Source organism: Eulemur rufifrons, chromosome 29 (genome assembly GCF_041146395.1).
Source record: "Eulemur rufifrons isolate Redbay chromosome 29, OSU_ERuf_1, whole genome shotgun sequence".
Lineage (NCBI taxonomy): Eukaryota > Metazoa > Chordata > Mammalia > Primates > Lemuridae > Eulemur > Eulemur rufifrons.
In genome coordinates, this window is record NC_091011.1 from 25,799,716 (window position 1) to 25,818,789 (window position 19,074).

General features: G+C 35.7%; 1 protein-coding gene across 1 annotated transcript in view; it reads left to right on the forward strand.

The window, feature by feature from the left end:
• Positions 1–19,074, forward strand: part of HIBADH (3-hydroxyisobutyrate dehydrogenase) — a 114,380-nt gene that overhangs the window by 89,046 nt on the left and 6,260 nt on the right. Inside the window, exons 5-6 of the mRNA XM_069461563.1 lie at positions 8,695–8,828; positions 13,484–13,560. Of these exons, the coding sequence (XP_069317664.1) occupies positions 8,695–8,828; positions 13,484–13,560 (211 nt within the window). The remainder of the gene's footprint in view (positions 1–8,694; positions 8,829–13,483; positions 13,561–19,074) is intronic.

Consider the following 19,074-nt stretch of genomic DNA (forward strand, 5'->3'; position numbering starts at 1 on the left):
GTTTTGTTCACCTCGTCAATGGCTTATGAAATATTTTGATGCAAAACTCTATTTTAATCAATTCAGAGGAACTGCAATGACTTTCATTAAAATGCAATATTGAATATATTGTCGCTCTATCATGAGTTTTTGCTTGTCCTATTAGCAAGTAGGAACAGGTGCATTAAGGTAAGAGAGAAGGCAAATTGCATTCATAGATTAATATACCTCCCTGCAGATTTCCCACACTTATAAAATTCAGTTTCTGGATTTAAAAGTCACATTCTAGAATTTAACACAAGCCAGTACTTAACAACACATCCCTAGCATTATTCAACTGCCATGGGCAAGACTATCTGCATTATGTAAAGTCTGAGGATACAGTGGTGCTTTGTGCATTATGCAGCACAGCTTCGAGATCTTGCTGGGAGGAAATGATCCCAAACATGCCCCCGAAAGACAAGTCTTACTTTGAAAAATAATGATGAAAAATTGCTTATTTCTCCATATATTTGCATCTTTGTTTATTTCAGGAAAAGCTAACTAAACTTTGTTTATCTGACTTGAGAATAGTGCTGTGAGTGTTTTTGCTTTTCTGATTCCAGCTTGGATAATGCCAGAAATAGTGTTAACAAGGGGTTATGTTATGCTGGCTTATGTTAAACCAGATCACCCCTAACATGTGCAGAGCCATTCATCTGTGTCACCAAAACCCAAGAGAACATCTGACGTGGACTCTGAAACAGAAACAGTGATCACTTACAAATCAAACATGGCACGCTCTAAACTGATTGTGCACGGCAATCTTTTCTAGAAAGGACAACTAATTGAACATGATAAAGTGTAAAGTTAATTAACACCCTTAAATTTGTTGATTACTTTCACGGGATTATATTGTTCGTTGAGTAGCAGCTTTCTGTCCCAGCTGTCGCCTTTTTCAGCGAATGTCCTGGTAAACAATAGAGACACCATAACAAGTCGTAAATGGTCCCTGTGACAGCAGCCCCTTGTGAGGCTGCATCTGTAGAAAATGATTAGAACAATTGCATTTTAAAGACGGCTCACATTGCAGCCCAAGTCCCATTGGTCCTCTTCTTGATCTCTTTTGATGGCAGACTGGTTAAAACATTTAAGTTCTTTTGAGTAAATTAAGTGATTTACTATGTTTTGCTATATATCAATGGGAGTGCTTTGGTGGCAAGGTTTATACAGTATTAAAGACAAATACAATTTGATTGTATTTTTTAGCTTTCCATCTCTTTCCTCTTTGGATTTGAAGCCTTCTTTCCAATAGTCAGAATTGAAAATAGTCTCCTTATTTGTGATTTGTAAGTGGTTATTCTAAGTTATCAGCACTTGAATCATGGTTTATCTATCATAATTCTGTGGCTTAGCTTTTCAGTAAGGCTAAATTCCAGTTTCCGCTCGTTGCTACTATTAGGCCAAATAGTTTAAACTGAGTAGATTTACTTGTTATATGTAAATTTTTTATAACATTTGTATAATAACTGTATGAAATATTTTTCCAACGTATTCTTTCATTTGAGCTTCAAAGTAAGTATGGCAACTGTTTTAATTTCCATTTGCAGATGGAGATACCAAGATTGAGAGGTATTATAACCTGTCCAAAGGGCGTGACTTTGAACACTGCTTTTACGCCAAGTCTCTTACTCAAATCACATTTTGTAACTCTTCATAATAATGTCTCCATACGTGTGCACTTATGCTTGCGCATGTCCACACAACAGTAGGTGAAAATGCCATTACCACATGTGGAAAATCATGCTATTCCAAAGTTGAGCTTTTTTCTTTAATAACTGACAAATAAAAAGTGTGTATATTTATCATGTATAACATGTTGTTTTGAAATATGTATACATTGTGGATTGGCCAAATTAAGCTAGTTAACATATACATTAACTCAATACTTAACGGTTTTTTGTGGTGAGGACACTTAATATCTACTCTCTTAGCAAGTTTTTCAACAATATAATACATTCTTATTAAAAAGTTGAGCTTTTTTTGATAAACTAGAAAATGTTAAGTCTTAATTAGTATTCTTGGTCATTTTATTAGTAGTTGATTTCTTCTCTGCCTACCTTCTAAGAAGAAAATTATTATTTATCAGACACATGCTAAGATTCAAATAGCTCATGCATATAAGAATCTTAAGACACACCGGAAATATCATTGATTAGAGTAGTATAAGTACTATTAAAGGTATCACCAGGAAATGCTAAGAGTAAAGAAAGGGGGTCATGGTCATGAAATACTCCTCAGAGTTGAATAAGGTGAGTCTTAAAAGACAAGCAGGAGACAGGCAAAGAAGGCTGGGAAGGGAATTTCATATGAGGGAAAAGCCCAGGATAGGCATGGATGCATGAAAAATCCTTGCACACTCAAGCCACTGCAACTGGTCTTCAGTATGCATACAATGGCAGTTTTTGTTGCGAGGGGTAGATGAGGAGTAATTGGGATTACTGACAAAAATAAAGATTAAAAAATCGTAAAGTAAAGATTAAAAACTCAGAAAACCAGAAGGAGAGAGAAGACAAGGTCCATTGCTTCCTACGGTTCAGGACAAAAGGGAAGAGAAAGCGAGTTATGAAGTTCTCCTTTTTGCTGAAACATAAATATACAAGTACTTCAAAAAGAATAACTTTTACTTAGTGGGAAAAAATAGGAACTGTGAGACTATCTACTCAGAAATGCTGAGTAATAGTGAATGACATTTTCAACTGCTGGTTGTGTTCATGTTAATTCGTAATTTAAGACTTAAGCGTATCCTAGCTATTAAATCAATTAAAACTGCCTAAAGATTGGGAGACAGATAAGCATAAATATTTGAATGAGATGATTTATATTAATTTTTAAACTTTATTATAGATTCAAGGCTACAAATAGCCAGAAAAGGCTATAAAGCAAGAACCGAGTTTTAATTCAGTTCACCTTGAAGAAGGGTGAACTGCTTTTGATATAAAACTGTGAAAAACATCATCCATTACTTCATTTACTGTCCTCTGCATAAATTACAAATGAGAATTTTTAAAAATATGTAACTCAGTTCCAGGCAAAGATATGCTTTCTTGAGGCTGCTTTATTCCTCTCCCAAATAGGGTTTGCCAAGACTTCTAAGATACTCAGATCTGTATTTGAAATTCATTGTGAGATCTATCTGATGGTTTCATTTTTTTATTTGTTCATAATTCTGATTTTTTCTTTTTTACTTTTATTTTTTAAATTTATTTTTTAATTGACAAAAATTGTATATATTTATTGTGTACAACATGATGTTTTGAAATACATATACATTGTGGAATGGCTAAAATGAGGTCATTAACATATGCATTATCTAACATACTCATCTCTCTTTTTTTTTGGTGAGACTACTTAAAACCTACTCTCTTCGTAATTTTCAAGAAGATAATAAATTGTCATTAACTACAGTCACCATGTTGTACCATAGATCTCTTAAACTTCTTCCTCCTTAGTCCTGATTTTCTGTTTTCTTTTAATATTTTGTTCTGTTAAGCAAACTCTGATTGTGAAGAGAAGTTGAGTATCAGGTACATTGAAATAATAGGCAGAACTTGGTGTCTATATGTAAGACATACCAAATTACTTGTTCAGTTCATGTTAGTTTAAACTGCTCTGAACCAGATTTGCAAACAGATTCAGAATACCCATATTCTTATCAGAGTTTTTACAAGCCTATCCACGTTTAACGACACAATCATTACTCTTTGAGAACAATTTCTTGTTTCCTTTTCACCCTTTCTCTTTCTGAGAATTCATTATTCTTTCAATGACGGAGGTTAAAAAATGGAAGGAAAGAGGGAATCAGGGTTTGGTGGTGATTGTCCTCATTCATCTGACACTTGGTATATGATGTTACCTTTTGGCATTTTCTTCTGAGTATATGTCTCTTTTCCCTAATTATGTTTTAGACTTTTTGAGGGCAAAGACTGTGTTTTATATCTACCATGACCTTACATTTTGGACTTTCTGGAATAGTCATATTTCAGATATTCTCCAAATATAATGGAAAATAGGTCCTGATTTTTTATTTAGAAAATATGCTTACTCGTCAAATCTTTGTACCTAGCACAAAAGTCTAGCAAGTTAAGGGCACTGAATAAATACTTGCTGATGATATTTTTCTTCTTTGAACCTCTGTATGGACTATATTTATACCTCTCCAGTTGCATGCATCTATCTTTGTCTTTTATTATTTATATGTATATTCTTTATCCCTTTCCCCACCTCCAATCCCCACCCCCTCCTAAAAATCACACGCACAGGATTTCAAACTTCTTGAGGACAAGGACTATTTCTTCCTCACTCCCCAGGTTGAGAACCACCGAAGAATGGGTCTCCAGTGATCAAATTTTTGATGACAACTACAAGTAGGAGTGGAATGAAAGAAAGAAGATAGTTTAACTAATGGAGGCTTCCTTTTTAAGAGAGAGAGAGGGGCTGACTTAGAGACTTTGTGATTGGATTTAAAAGTGCCTCTCCACTATAAGGCTGATTGAAATCAAAACAGACTATCAAGAGAAGTGATAGATGTTTATGACTTTAAAAGCAGGATAGCCAGCTACTTGTTTTGAATGGTTAAAATGTTTGTCTTTTCATTTATTTGTACAAATGTTCATGTTAAGAATACGGGCCAGAAACCAATAGAAGTGTTCCAATAAATTCTGTGAATAAAACTAAAGCAGGAAAAGGAGATAGTGATGAGGTGCTATCTTAGATTGTTAGATTGAGTGGTCAGGGAAGTCCTCTCTGAAGAGATGAATTTTGAGCAGAGACCTGAATTAAGTGAAGGATACAAGTCGTGAATATCTGGGGGAAGAACATTCCAGGCAAAAGGAACAGCAAATGTATTTGAGATGGGAATATGCTTTACCTCTTCAGAAACCGCAGGGAGGCCAAGGTGGCTAGAAAGCAGCGAGAGATGGAAAGAATAATATGAAATGAAATAGGAGAGGTAGCTAAGGGCCACATCATGTAGGGCTTTGCAGGACTTTGGATTTTATACTGAGAGTAATCGGAAGCCTTTGGAAGGTTGGGAATAGAGAAGAAATGTGGATATGGGGAATAGAGTATGGAGGCAAGAGCAAAAGGGAAATCAAGTTGGAGGCTATTGCAGTAGTACAGGCAAGAAGTGGTGGTAGTGCAAGCCAAGGAGAGAAGTGGCTGGATCCCAAGTGTATAACTCTTAGGAGCAGGGACACCTGTGATTCATCCTTCACCCCAAGGCTTGCTACAGGGCCTGCTACATAGTGGGTATCCCATTAATTGTGTTGAATGGGTAAAATAAATGCAGATTTCTTGTTTCTTTCCCATATACTAGTCTGCCATTGAAAGACTTTGCAAGAGGTCTTCATAGTGATACAATCTTAACATCACTAGCCATTGACCTCTATAGTACTTTTTAACCTGGGCCAGTCTGCTTCCATTTTTTATAGGTTCATCCCAAACCAGCTAATATTTAGCAAGAGAGGCTAAAATTATTCTAGAGAAGACAATGGCTTGGGTAACTAAATAGGAAAACACCCACTTTACAAGCTCAAGTTGTAAAGTAGTAAGCCCTTACATTTAAATAGTATTTTTATTTTATAGCATACATTCACATATTCACAGCCAATCTCTGAAGAAATTATTAATCCTTTTCCCATTTTATACGGTGAGACTCAGAAGTTAATTTGTTGATAATCACACAGCCAGCAAATAGCACATCCCCCAAACCAAATGTTACATCTCCAGATCCTTTATTCTTTCTACCATGCTTATTAATTTGGTTACCAAACATGTAGTGTGATAGATAATGGGGATGCTGACAAAATAAGACCCCAATCCTGACCTTGTGGGTGCTTAGAGTCTAATGGAGGAATCAGGTAAGAAAACCAAATATTTTAACAAGGTGTGATAAATGCATAATAGAACTAAGCACAGGGTGTATTTTGGTTTTGTTTAAACAGTTACTAAAATATAAGGTAAAATGAATATTTTCCCCAGTATTCTAGCAGCTACTTGAGTGTGCATTCTGTGTTTTCCTATTTTGGAAAATGGACTTGAATGGCGTGGCAATGTAATACATTTATTGTTAATTATTGGTAGACATAAAAGTCTATACAATGTCTTCTGAAATCCATAAGATGTCTTACATAGCTCCACAGTTCCAGCCTTCTAGATGTTCTTTTTCAGTTCAAAATGGCTGTATTTATTTTAGGATAACTTAGGTGTTCATTCTGCCTTTGCTAGGCTTGATAGTGTTTTTGGTTAAAGAATACGTATAGAAAGATAGGATTTGGTTCCAAGGAATGCCAGAACTTTAGGATTACCCATTTTGGTCAGACCCTTACATTGGAATGAATGTTATGATGAAATCAGAAATAATTATAATACCACATTGATAGGAGGAAAGAGTGGACCTACCATGAACCTCTGAATTAAAAGATAAATTATTCTTTCCTTTGTGGTCTTTTCTTGCTTAAGTAACTTATTTCTTATTTTTAAAATATGTGTTTGAACAAGTGAGAAAGTGCACCTGTCGAAAGACTAACCAGCTGAGAACCATTGTCAGCATTAATTTTTCTTTAATAAATGACTCTGAAGCCATTTAGCAGTCTGTAATCTAGATACAAAGCTATTGATCTGTGATGGATAGTGCTAGATTTTTTTGTAAGCTTTGACTTAAATTGTCTGCTTAATTTCTCTAGATCAGATCAACAGGATTAGGAGGAAGGGTGGTTATATGGTTTGAATAAAAATAGCCATAGGAATTGAGCAAAATAATTATAAAACATTAATGGCTCACTGTCTTGGTGAAGTAAATTGGAAACTAACAAAATGACAGTCACTTAAACGCTAACATTATCAGAATGTTCCAATGACATAGCTTGGCTAATTGAAAGCATTTTTTTTTAATTGGGTTTTTGTATATAATCCATTCCAAAGTATGTCTGAAGATATTGTGAAATAATGTAATTTAACCATATGTGTGAGCATCTCAGTCTTTCAGAACATGTGGGCACTCACTTTTCCAAGAATGTTTGGCTAACATAATCCTGACTTCTTTTGCTTTTAATAATTGGTTAAAAATAGTACAAATCATAAAATAGAAAGCTGCTTGATTTGGCAATAGTAAAATAAACACAATTTGAATGAAAGGGATCTTTTCATTTGGGCTTTTTTTAATATATAAAAACTGTATTTCATTGAATAAATTAAATTCAAAAGCAGGTCATTACTTGCAGCTGTCTATTCTTTTTTATTTTATTTATTTATTTATGTATTTATTTACTTATTTACTTACTTATTACAAGGTCTCATTCTGTCACCTAGGCTGGAGTGGAGTGGTCTCATCATAGTTCACTGGAGCCTCAAATCCCTGGGCTTAAGTGATTCTCCTGCCTCAGCCTCCTGAGTAGCTGGGACTACAGGCACACACCATGTCTAGCTAATTTTTCTATTTTTTGTAGACCAGGTCTTGCTCTTGTTCAGGCTGGTCTTGAACTCCTGGCCTCAAGCGATTTTTCCACCTTGGCCTCCCAAAGTTCTGGGATTACAGGTATGAGCCACTGTGCCCAGCCTGCAGCTGTCTATTCTAACGGCCAGGTTTGATACAGAAACCTTACAGAACCTTAGTACAGAAAATTACAGTTTCTTTATGCCTAGCTGTACTGTAAAATAAGTTGTAAAGGCAAAAATTGTACTAACATAGCTCTTTCACATACTTTCCTGGGAAGTTTTGAACAGCAAAAAACCTTACTTGAAAATTATGAATTAAGATTTCTCTGATTACTAAAAACAGTAATAATATTTTTGGTTTTATTTTATAGTTAATGAAAATTTAAATGAATGAAGCTTTTCCCTCCCCTTTTTAAGACAAGTCTAGGCCATGTTTTCTGTGCTAAATTAGAAGTTGTTTCTCCAATCATTTGAATCAATGAACATGCATTAAGCCTTTATTAAAAGCTACTCAGGAGTAGCCAAACCAATGTATATTTCGTCTTCCTGCTCACACCACTAGAAATAAATTGCCCAAAATATGTATAGCAGAAAGGAAAAGAAAAATCTAATAATATTGGGAAGTGCACATGAGAATAATCAGCTTAAATAAGCAAGAGTTTTCTTTACCTTAGAAACAAGAATCTTAACCATCTGAAATGCCTACTTGTTTATGTGTCAAAGAGCCAGGTTTCTCTTTTTGTGGATCTCATCTGTAGATACTATTCGGAGAGAGAGCGAGTGAGCCAGAGACTCCCAAATCCCAATTCAGGCAGCAGACCCCACTGGCTGCTCCTGTGCTGCTCAGGGCCCAGGAAATCTTTTTGTATATTTTCTATTACATAAAATACTATATTTTGTATTACTGAATAGGTTTCTTAGAATAATAGATACATAGGAATAATAAAATTTAATTTCAGATTCCCGTATTTGCCATGATTGTGCCAAAATGATTAAGGTGAATTGAGAATGAGAGTACAACTGACTATGTATGTCCCTTTTGGTTTGTGATTAACATGAATAATACTTGATTACTGAAGTATTTCTTTACATATTTAGAGTGTCTTACACATGCCTGGCATAAATACAATTTGGATGATTGCATTTGGTTTGGGCATTTTCTCTAATTGTATTATCTATTTAAATATTTTCTTAAAGTGTATCCTCTTGTTTCTCTCTCTTTACTTCCAAACGATTCAGGTGTAGGAGCAGCTCGGTCGGGGAACCTCACATTTATGGTGGGAGGAGTCGAAGATGAATTTGCTGCTGCCCAAGAGTTGCTGGGGTGCATGGGCTCCAGTGTGGTATATTGTGGAGCTGTTGGAACTGGGCAGGTAACATTTTCACATTAATAGCCTTGACTCAATATAAAATTGTCTAAAGTTCCTTTCTCTTTCCTGACCACATTCTTATTCCGCTTTATTCTCTTCAATCTATGGATTCTCTCTTTGTTCAGATTATCTTAAATTTGAAAGAAAGTAGTTTTCTATCATTTCTGGTGGACTTAAGCAGATGTCAGCCAATTTACTCATTAAGAAAAGATCAAAAGTTCAATTATTAGCATCTTGACATCCCAGTGACTGCTAAAATCATCCTTAAAACTGCTTCTATTTGAAGTATACATGTTGTCTGAGCTGCTATTATCCTGCATCTAATTTTGCAATTATGGTTGACCATTGAACAACACTGGTTTGAACTGTGTGGGTCCACTTATACATGGATTTATTTATTGTTTTCAATAAATTTATTGGAAAATTTTTTGGAGATTTATGGCAATTTGAAAAAACTTGAAGACAAACCATGGGGCCTAGAAATATTAAAAAAAAGAGTTATGAATTAAAAAGTTATTTATGAATGCATAAAATATATATAGATACTAGTCTGTTTTATCACTACCTTAAAATATCAACAAATCTATTAATTTATCAAAACTTACAAACACACAGATAATACATGGCACCATTTGCAGTCAAGAGAAATGTAAACAAATGTAAAGATGCTGTATTAAATAACTGTATAAAATTACCTCAAGTACATACTGTACTACTATAATAATTTTGTAGCCACCTCCTGTTACTATTGCAGTAAGCTAAAGTGTTGCCAGTATCCATTTAAAAGAGAGTGTGACATGATGCTGATTATCTCTGTGTGAGCAGTTCATCTCTCCAGTAAATTATATATCTTAGTAAAAATTGATCTTTTGTTCACGTGTATTTTTCATCATGTTTAGTGCAATACCGTAAACCTTGAATAACACCATGGAACCCATACAAAGTGCCACTAGTGGTGCTGGAAGTGCTCTCAAGAAGTAGAGAAAAGTCATGACATTATAAGAAAAAGCTGAATTGCTTGATATATACTGTAGATTGAGGTCTGCAGCTGTGGTTGCCTACCATTTCAAGATGAATGAATACAGTATAAGGACCATTGCTCGGAAAAAAAAAAAAAAAGAATTGTGACGCCATCACTGCAGCTACTCCAGAAGGTGTGAAAACCTTGCACTTTTTGCAAAATACCTTTTTATCTCGTATTGAAAATGCAGCTTTTATGTGGGTGGAGGATTGCTGTAAGGAAGGCATACCTATATCTAATATGATTCAAGAAAAAGTGAAGTCATTATATGACAACTTAAAGCAAAAAGAAGATGAAGGATCTAAAGCTGGAGAATTTAATGTCAGCAAAGGATGGTTTGATAATTTCAGAAAGAGGTTTGGTTTTTTAAATAGTCAAGATAATAGGAGAAGCAGCTTCTGCTGACTGCGAACCGAGAGGCAGCAGACAAGTTGCTCGTTGCCATTAAGAAAATCAGTGAGGAGAAAGGATATCTGCCTGAACAGGTTTTTTTTTTATTTTTTATTTTTTTATTTTTTTTTTTTGAGACAGAGTCTCGCTCTGTTGCCCGGGCTAGAGTGAGTGTCGTGGCGTCAGCCTAGCTCACAGCAACCTCAAACTCCTGGGCTTAAGCGATCCTACTGCCTCAGCCTCCCAAGTAGCTGAGACTACAGGCATGCACCACCATGCCCAGCTCATTTTTTTCTATATATATTTTTAGTTGTCCGTATAATTTCTTTCTATTTTTAGTAGAGACGGGGTCTCGCTCTTGCTCGGGCTGGTCTCGAACTCCTGACCTCCAGCGATCCACCTGCCTCGGCCTCCCAGAGTGCTAGGATTACAGGCGTGAGCCACCGCACCCGGCCTGAACAGGTTTTTAATGCAGATGAAAGTGCCCTATTCTGGAAAAAAAATGCCTAACTGCTGTTTTGTACAAATGCAGTCAGGATTATGATCAAGACTGCCCTTATCTATAAAGCAGCTAATCCCAAGCCTTGAAAGGAAAAGATAAATGCCAGCTGCTAGTCTTTTGGGTGAGCAACAAGAAGGCCTGAACAATGAGAACACTTTTCTGTATTAGTCCATCGATGCATTTTTCCCTAAAGTCAGGAAGCACCTTACCAGTAGGAGACTGCCTTTTAAAGTTCTTTTGATATTGGACAATGCACCTGGTCACCCAGAGCCCCATGAGTTCAACACTAAAGGAGTAAAAGTGGTCTTCAGCCTTTAAATCAAGGGGTCATAAGGACCTTTAAGGCTTATTACACATGGTACTCTATGGAAAGCATTATGAACATTCAGGAAGAGAACTCTGATAGAACATCTTGAAAGTCTGGAAGGATTACACCATCATTGTTATAGAAAAAGCTGTGAAAGTCATCAAGCCCAAAACAATAAATTCCTGCTGAAGAAAAGTATGTCCAGATGTTGTGCATGACTTCACAGGATTTGTGACACAGCCAATCAAAGAAATCACAAAAGAGGTTGTGAATATAGCAAAAAAGGTGAGGATGAAGGGTTGCAAAATATGGATCTTGGAGAAATTGAAGAACTAACAGACACCACACCAGAGGAATGAACAGAAGGTAACTTGATGGAGATGAGTGCTTCCCAAGCAGTGCTAGAAAACAATCTTGCAGAAGGATGCTGATTATTCGGGATTGCTTTGGAATTCTTTTACGACGTGGACCCTTCTATGATATGAAACTATGGCAAATGGTGGAAGAAGGATTGATATCATATAGAAACTTTTTTAGAGAAATGAAAAAGCAAAAATGTCAGGCAGAAATTACTACATATTTCTATTAAGTTACCCTGAGTGTGCCTGTCTCTCCTGCCTCACCTTCCACCTCCTCCACCTCTTCTGCCTCTGCCACCCCTGAAACAGCAAGACCAATCCCTCCTTTCTTTCATCTTCCTCAGCCTACTCAATGTGAAGACATTAAGAATGAAGACCTTTATGATGGTCCACTTCCACTTAATGAGTAGTAAACATATATTCTCTTCCTTATGATTTTCTTAATAACATTTTCTTTTCTCTGCTTACTTGATTGTAAGAATACAGTACATAATACATATAGTATGTAAAATATGTGTTAATTGTTTATACTAACAGTAAGGCTTCCAGTCAACAGTGGACTATTAGTGGTTTTTGAAGATTCAAAAGTTATACATGGATTTTCAACTGCAGGGGGTTAGTAACCCTACCCGCCTCATTGTTCAAAGGTCAGCTGTATTTGCTATAGTTCTGTTTGTAGTACAGTCAGGTAGAAGAAACCTATGGACTTTAATCTTTTTCTTGAAAAGCAAATAATTTTCATTTAGAAGTATGACGTGATTGACAGTGGTGATCTACAATACTGAACTCTGAAATCAAACTAGTTGTCTCCCTCCCTCTCTCAACACACACTCACACTCCCTCATTCCTCCTCTTAATGCTTTTATCCTAGTCACTAGGACCCTCTTTATCTCACTCAAGACTTGGTATTATCTTGGATATATTTATTGCCTCCATACTTTTGTCCAGTCAGTCTCCAGGCTCTATTGATTTTTGCTTCAGTGACTCTCATTGTTGGCCATTGTGTCCATTCCACACATTACCTGGTCCAATCCTTTCTTTCATTATCTTATGCCTACTTTACTGCTCAGAGGGCCTAATGGGTCTCTGGCTGCCAAATTTACCACTGTGCTCAACCCTATAACCCAAACCAACTCCATCAGGGTGCTTGTATCATCATGGTACTTCCCCATTCTGAAACTTGGAATAGATCTCTATTTCCTACCATGTCAAATTGTAACTCTCCACCCTAGCTTTCATAGCTCTTAACTAGCTCTGGACCCAATCTTAACTATCAAATTTGTCACCATTGCTTAAAACATATGCATATGAGCCCATTTTTTAAAATTTATTTAAAAAAGGAAATTATTTCTTACAGTTGTGGAGGCTGAGAAGTCCCAGGTTGAGGGGTCACATCTGGTCTGAGCCCTCTTGCTGGTGGGGACTCTCTGCAGAGTCCCCGGGGCGGGGGGCGGGGGGGGGCGGCGAGGGTACAGGGTATTACATGACAAGGGGGCTGAGCGTCATGAGTCAGTTTTCCATACCGTTCCCAGGAATATCCCATGCTCTTATGTATTTAATCCTTCTTATATTTTTACCTTTTTCCCAATCTCTTCTGCTCTCTTTCTTATGTGCTTAAATTCTGCCATGACCTCTAGGAGATGGTTTCAGGTTCCACTTCCTCTCTGCTCCTGCCTTCAGTGATCTTGTTTCTCTGAACTCCTACTGTCTTTATCTTTTAGCCTCTACCATACAACTTGCCAGTTGCTTGTTTTTGTTTGTTGCTTTTCATGTAACATATTATTCCCATTTTCTAATCCCTTAAAGACCAGTCATGTCCTATAGTGCTGAGCCCATAGTAGGAGCTCAGTCACCACTGTGGATTTATTACCTAGTGGAAGAGACCCCAAGTCTGCTCTGAGTGGCATGTTAGGCTCAGAGGGAGGTATGCTGCACCATGTTCCCTTCCCCAGCTGGGAGAATCAACAGTTAAATGCTATTTCTTTTAGAAAGAAGACTATGGAATTTGGCGGGGAAAAACTTCCTATGAGTTATAGCTTAAAAATAAAGATATTTAATATGTACTTAATTTATTTTCAGGCTGCAAAGATCTGCAACAACATGCTGTTAGCTATTAGTATGATTGGAACTGCTGAAACTATGAATCTTGGAATCAGGTTTGTTAAATAGTACATTTTCATATACTAACAATTTTTATGGGCTTTCCTGTTTGATTTTCTGATGTTAAAAAAATGAAGTTCATGAGAGATAAATGAGTTGATCCAGGAACATTTTGAAAGTACTTCATTACTGAACTTTAATAGACTTTGCTTATTGGACGAGCAATAGGACCCTGGAGAGCATGAATACTCCTTGCCATAGCCATAAAATGTATTGCTTGTGCATTTGAAGTTATATTATCCTTTTTATATGGGAGCCCCGTTTCTTCTATTACGTTGAAATGCAAGAAACACTTTTACTATAAAATTTAAACATACTTTGGCAGTGTTGGGACAAATTTGTATAAAACACAATTTTAATGTATAGTGAATTCAAGTGTTATGCTACCGTGTGACTACTTTTAAGTACCTATTTTAAATATAGTCCTCAAAATCTACATTAAAAGGGTTCTTGGTGGTTAATTCTCAGTATAAAAACTGGATAGCGTTTGTAAAGCTGCAATTCATATGCGTAACTCCTCCTTTTTAATCCGCTTGTGGTTTGCAATAGGATATATCTTTCTATTAAAATAAAATGGCATTCATACTTTGCTTAAAGTGATTCAGGAATTCTGTTTTTCCTACAGATGATCATCCTTTAAAATGCTTAAGGTTAATGTCTTAATTTTAGCCTTTAATCTTTTGGGTTAGGAATGCTACATATGATTAATCACCTAATTAATTTTTTGAATGTTTTATATTTCATGAAAATATTAAATATATATATTTCTCACTTTAGAAAATACTTAATGAGCAAGATGCTTTCTTCACATTTCCCAAAAGTGCTTACCAGATATATCACAAAAGAGAGTAGTGTTTCATATCTCAGCTTTTGATAAAAGTAATAAAAAGAGCTGAAGTGCTTGAGATATTTTTTAAAACATGGTAATGGATTCACATTTCCTCTTAATTACCATATCAAGATGCTGTTGTTTTATTGAATTGCCCTTGTCTCAGATGTTAAACTATCTTGACCTATTAAGTTGTCATGTTGTAATTGAGATAACAGAGGAATTTGTTTTGCATCAGCGCTAATTGGTTTATCAATATCCTGTACTATTTACATTTTAAAATTGAATGTCTATAAGATGGTAAGGCATATCTGTACAAAGCCTTAATAAAATTGGTGGTATATAGGGAGGTTTTCAGAGTGCTATGTCTGTATTGTGGCCAGTTTTAGGCTATGGGTCACTTATAATTGAAAAACTGGTTACTAGTAACTTGTTTTCATGTTCATTCTCTAGACTAATTTCATGGAAGAGGAAAACGTAAATTTCTGGAACCCAAATTCCATATAAAATTAATTGGTGTTGACACTAGAATTAGTATGCATATACATATTTAGAATTTTGTTTTTATTTTTCTGGGTATAAATGAATATATCACAAAAGTAAAAGCATAGATGAACCTAGGTTATTCTATACTAAAATATACCCTCTTGGGTTTGCCAGTTTATTCTGTTCTCTACTCTTACCTTGAACATCACTGTATCAGCATGTTCCTTAGGCGTAGTGATGCATCCTCTGGCATTTCTTGAATAATTTTCCTGTCAAAACTCTTATTAGATGATTATTTGCCCTTCTAAAATAAAATTTTGCTTAGGGTAAGTGCTTGTGAAAGTTCTACTCCAAACAGCAGCTAATGAAGAGTACTAGGCAAATCAAAGGAATAAAATTTGTACAACGAAGTGAAAACCACTGGCTACTCGAATGGATTTGTTTTCAGGGAGAAAATGAAAAGTGATAGAATTCCAAATAGAGACATTAAGAGCAGGAGCAACAAATAGAATTCCCCTTAGTTTGGCCTTGATCTACTATGACAAAATGATATTTGGAAATATGCAACTTTTAAATTTTTAAGTTTTCTAGAACTGTACATATGTACTGATATATATATAATATATAAAATATATTTTAAAAGTCTGAATACAAGGCAGAAACTCACTAGTTTTACTTAACTGTTAAAATAATTTATAAGTTTCTAGTGTTTCAGATTGTACTAATGAATTGCTTATTTTCATGGCATTAGGATTTTATCACTTTATCTTACCAAGATTCTCAGTGGTTTGAAAGCCCTAAAAATGAATGTTTCTGCTATTGTCTTTTCTCCATGGTTTACAGACGTGGTTTAAAATGACAGGATTGTTCTCTAATAGAGTATAGAGAGCGGCCACGATTTATTGAGCTTTGCAAGGTGCAAGAGAAAATTGGCATCGGCAAGCATAAATTCCCAAGTAGTAAATTCCCACAAAGTCGTATAGCATCAAAGTGGTTTAGCCACATTTATATTCTGTTCACTCTCAAGTGAAATTTTTTCAGAGTATTAATGTCAACATTTACAAATTGAGTCACCTATTCCTATGAAGTGATCATTTCTGATTAATTTTATTCTCATAAGTCAGTGGTTTTTCTGGAACACAGTTTCCCTTTTTTTTTTTAATAGAAGAATAAAATCTTACAGTTTAAAATTCTTACTGACCCTATGCTCTTTTATAGTGAGTCTTTATGGATGTTAGTGAAATTTTTAAATGTTGTAAAAAAGTAAAGAGTAAAAAAATATTGGTATACAATATATTTTGAGATTCTTTTTTATTAGACCTTTCTACTTTCTAATTGAGTTTCTACTTAGGCCTTAGAAGAATAGTTTTATGGCCCTGAAAATACCCTACTTACATTAGAGAGGATTTTTTCCTATATATCATCTAGAAACAACATTGATAATATGAGTTTTGTTATTTTGTGTTTATTTTTGCTCCACTGGGAATTGATTTTTAAAAAAAAAAAAAATTATTGGTGTAACAAGTTACTTGCATTACCAACCAGGGCCCAAGCCCCTCCAGCAACTACCATGTTGTCTTTCACCAAAAGAAGGTTAACATTTGAACTTCTGGAAAGCTGTTCCCCACAAGATGAGAACTTCCCCACAAGCATATTTTAGTTTCTTGGTTGCTCCCCTTACATGTTGTCTTTTCATTCACATGATGACTGAAGCCTCTTGGTTGAATATCCTAATGTAACAAATCGCAAAAAGTTTGTGATAAAAGTTTGACCAAATTTCTTAATCAACTGATGAAGTGCCATCATATTGACTAGTTGACTGTTAAGCTTACCACCCACATGACCCAGTGAGACTTAACATTGTTAGAGTTTGGTTGTCTATCTAGGTCTACATCCCAGCTGTGCTGTAGACTTATGCCTTTATAATTTATGAAATGACAAAAATAATAGTATCTATTTGCTGAGTTATGAAATCTTTTAAAACAGTTCCTGGCAAATGATAGGTACTCAATATGTGGTAATTATTGATATTTGTGGTTTGGTGAGGTGGTTTGCATTTGAATTGAATTATACTTTAATGTTTTTTTCTTCATAACACTTCTCACTGGCTGGCATTACTTTTTGTTTATTGCCTGTCTTCCCACCTAGAATGTAAGCTCCATTGAAGGAGAACGGTCTCCTCAGAACATACCTGGCAGATAGTAGACACTCCAGTGGAGATTTGTCAAATGAATGAGGAGAGGAGTGAGGGCGTGAGCGAGTGCGTAGGATAGGATAGGATAGGATATGGCACTTCTCCTACCTCAGGAAAAGTTATCTGGGTGTGTCTTAACTAAGCCCTCCTCATAGGCAGGCATAGCCTCCTCTTAGCTTCCTTATCATTGTCTCCTTGGCTCCAGGCATAGCATCTGCACATAGCAGATTTGAGTAAACACTGGTGCAGGAGTGAATGATTGATTTAAGATTGACGTGGTTTCAGGTGTTTCATTTCCACGTCTGTTCTTGTGATATAGACATCCAAGTTTTGTGACATAATTTGTTTTGTTCTCATGTAAAACCAGACAATATACTTACAGAGAATATAAAGTGAACAAACTTTTTTGGCCCTTAAAGCTTTGGTTATAGTAAAGGCAAATGTTTGGCTTCTCTTTAATTTTTTTTACAGTTTATGCGTCATTTTTACTTCTCCCAAAAAGTCATTTAAAATTAGAGGTGAGTAGATTTGACACAGTGACGTTTATTTGAGATGCATTATTTATGCAGACAGAACAATGAATTCATTCTCTGTTTATATCAGAGAAGATTCCAGCAATTGTAAAGCCACATGCATGCACGCATGCACTCTCGAACCACATACAGTGGCAAGTTATTATGGGGACTGACAGACTGTCATCCTTTTGATGGCTTGAGCTGTATATCTCCTGAACAGCAATGGGGCTCTTATGCAGAAAGTATCATATGTTCCCAGCCAATTTACAGGGAAACAGCAATAACATTTTATCATGGTTGAGAGCCCAGTAGCTGCTTCCTATTAAACTTGCCCTTTCAGATACCTGTCTTGGATTAATTTGTTGATTTCGAATGGAAACTCAGTCTTCTCCAGTGAAGCATGACGTTCTAGGATAGACTCTCTGAATGACAATTACTGTGTATTCTAGCTGGTTTCAGACCATTACAAGCCTTGGGCACAGTGGAAGACAGAGGACTTCAGTAACTGATTTTAATATCGTGTCTAATTTTAACTGTCAGTTATGTGTGTGCCAGGGAAAGAATCTTCAGAAAGATGAAATGCAAAACACTTCTAACTTGCTCTTTTTAATGATACACTTTGGTGCAGGTGGGGGCAGTAGGGGGGAAGCGGAGAGGGAGTAGCCATCTCATGAAGGGAATCGGCGCGGTGGGGAAGCGTCAGATTTGAAAAGTGAGCACAGAACAACTGCCACCTGATTTTTTTGTGTGTCCCTCAGGATGCTTCTAAATAGTAATATGTTCACCAAAAAGGGTTTCCATCAATCAGTGCCAGTGTTTTTCCTTGAACGTTCAAGAAAAATGTAGGATTTTACAAAGTTAGGATAATAAGCTTTGCTTACCATTTTGGTGAGTATTATGGAAGACAGTGTGAATTTTCTTAGCAGTAAAGACTTATAAGCCAATGCTGAGCATAACCTGGTAGATTATAAAGAGGGGAGGAGCTCTCTCTGCTGCTTTAAATGGGATGAACTATCTTAAAAGAAAATCTAAATTAGGAAGACCCTAAATGATATTGCAAATTGAGGGGAAAAGTGATGTTTTGGAGTTTCTAAAAATATTTTCTCCTTATGGAGCATATTTACACATGTATGTTCTTGAACATTTGTGCTTAGACAATATATTTGCAGTTACAGCAAATTAACTAATTGTTAATTTGCAATTTTACTTTTCACAATTATTCCCTAAGCACATTGGCTTTATCTTTTCCTAAGTCATATGCCACAACAGCATACTGATAGCCTAATTTCATTTAAAAGGGGAAAGAAAGCATCAATAGTAAACTACACATGCAACAAACATGGATCTTTGTAAAAGAATGAATGAAACTGTTGGATTTCTCTCTGGTAATCCACAGTTGAACAGAATGTATGATAGCTGATTTAGATTGAATCTTCTATATCTGTTATAATCCTTAGTAAACACCCATTATTATAACATGGGCCAC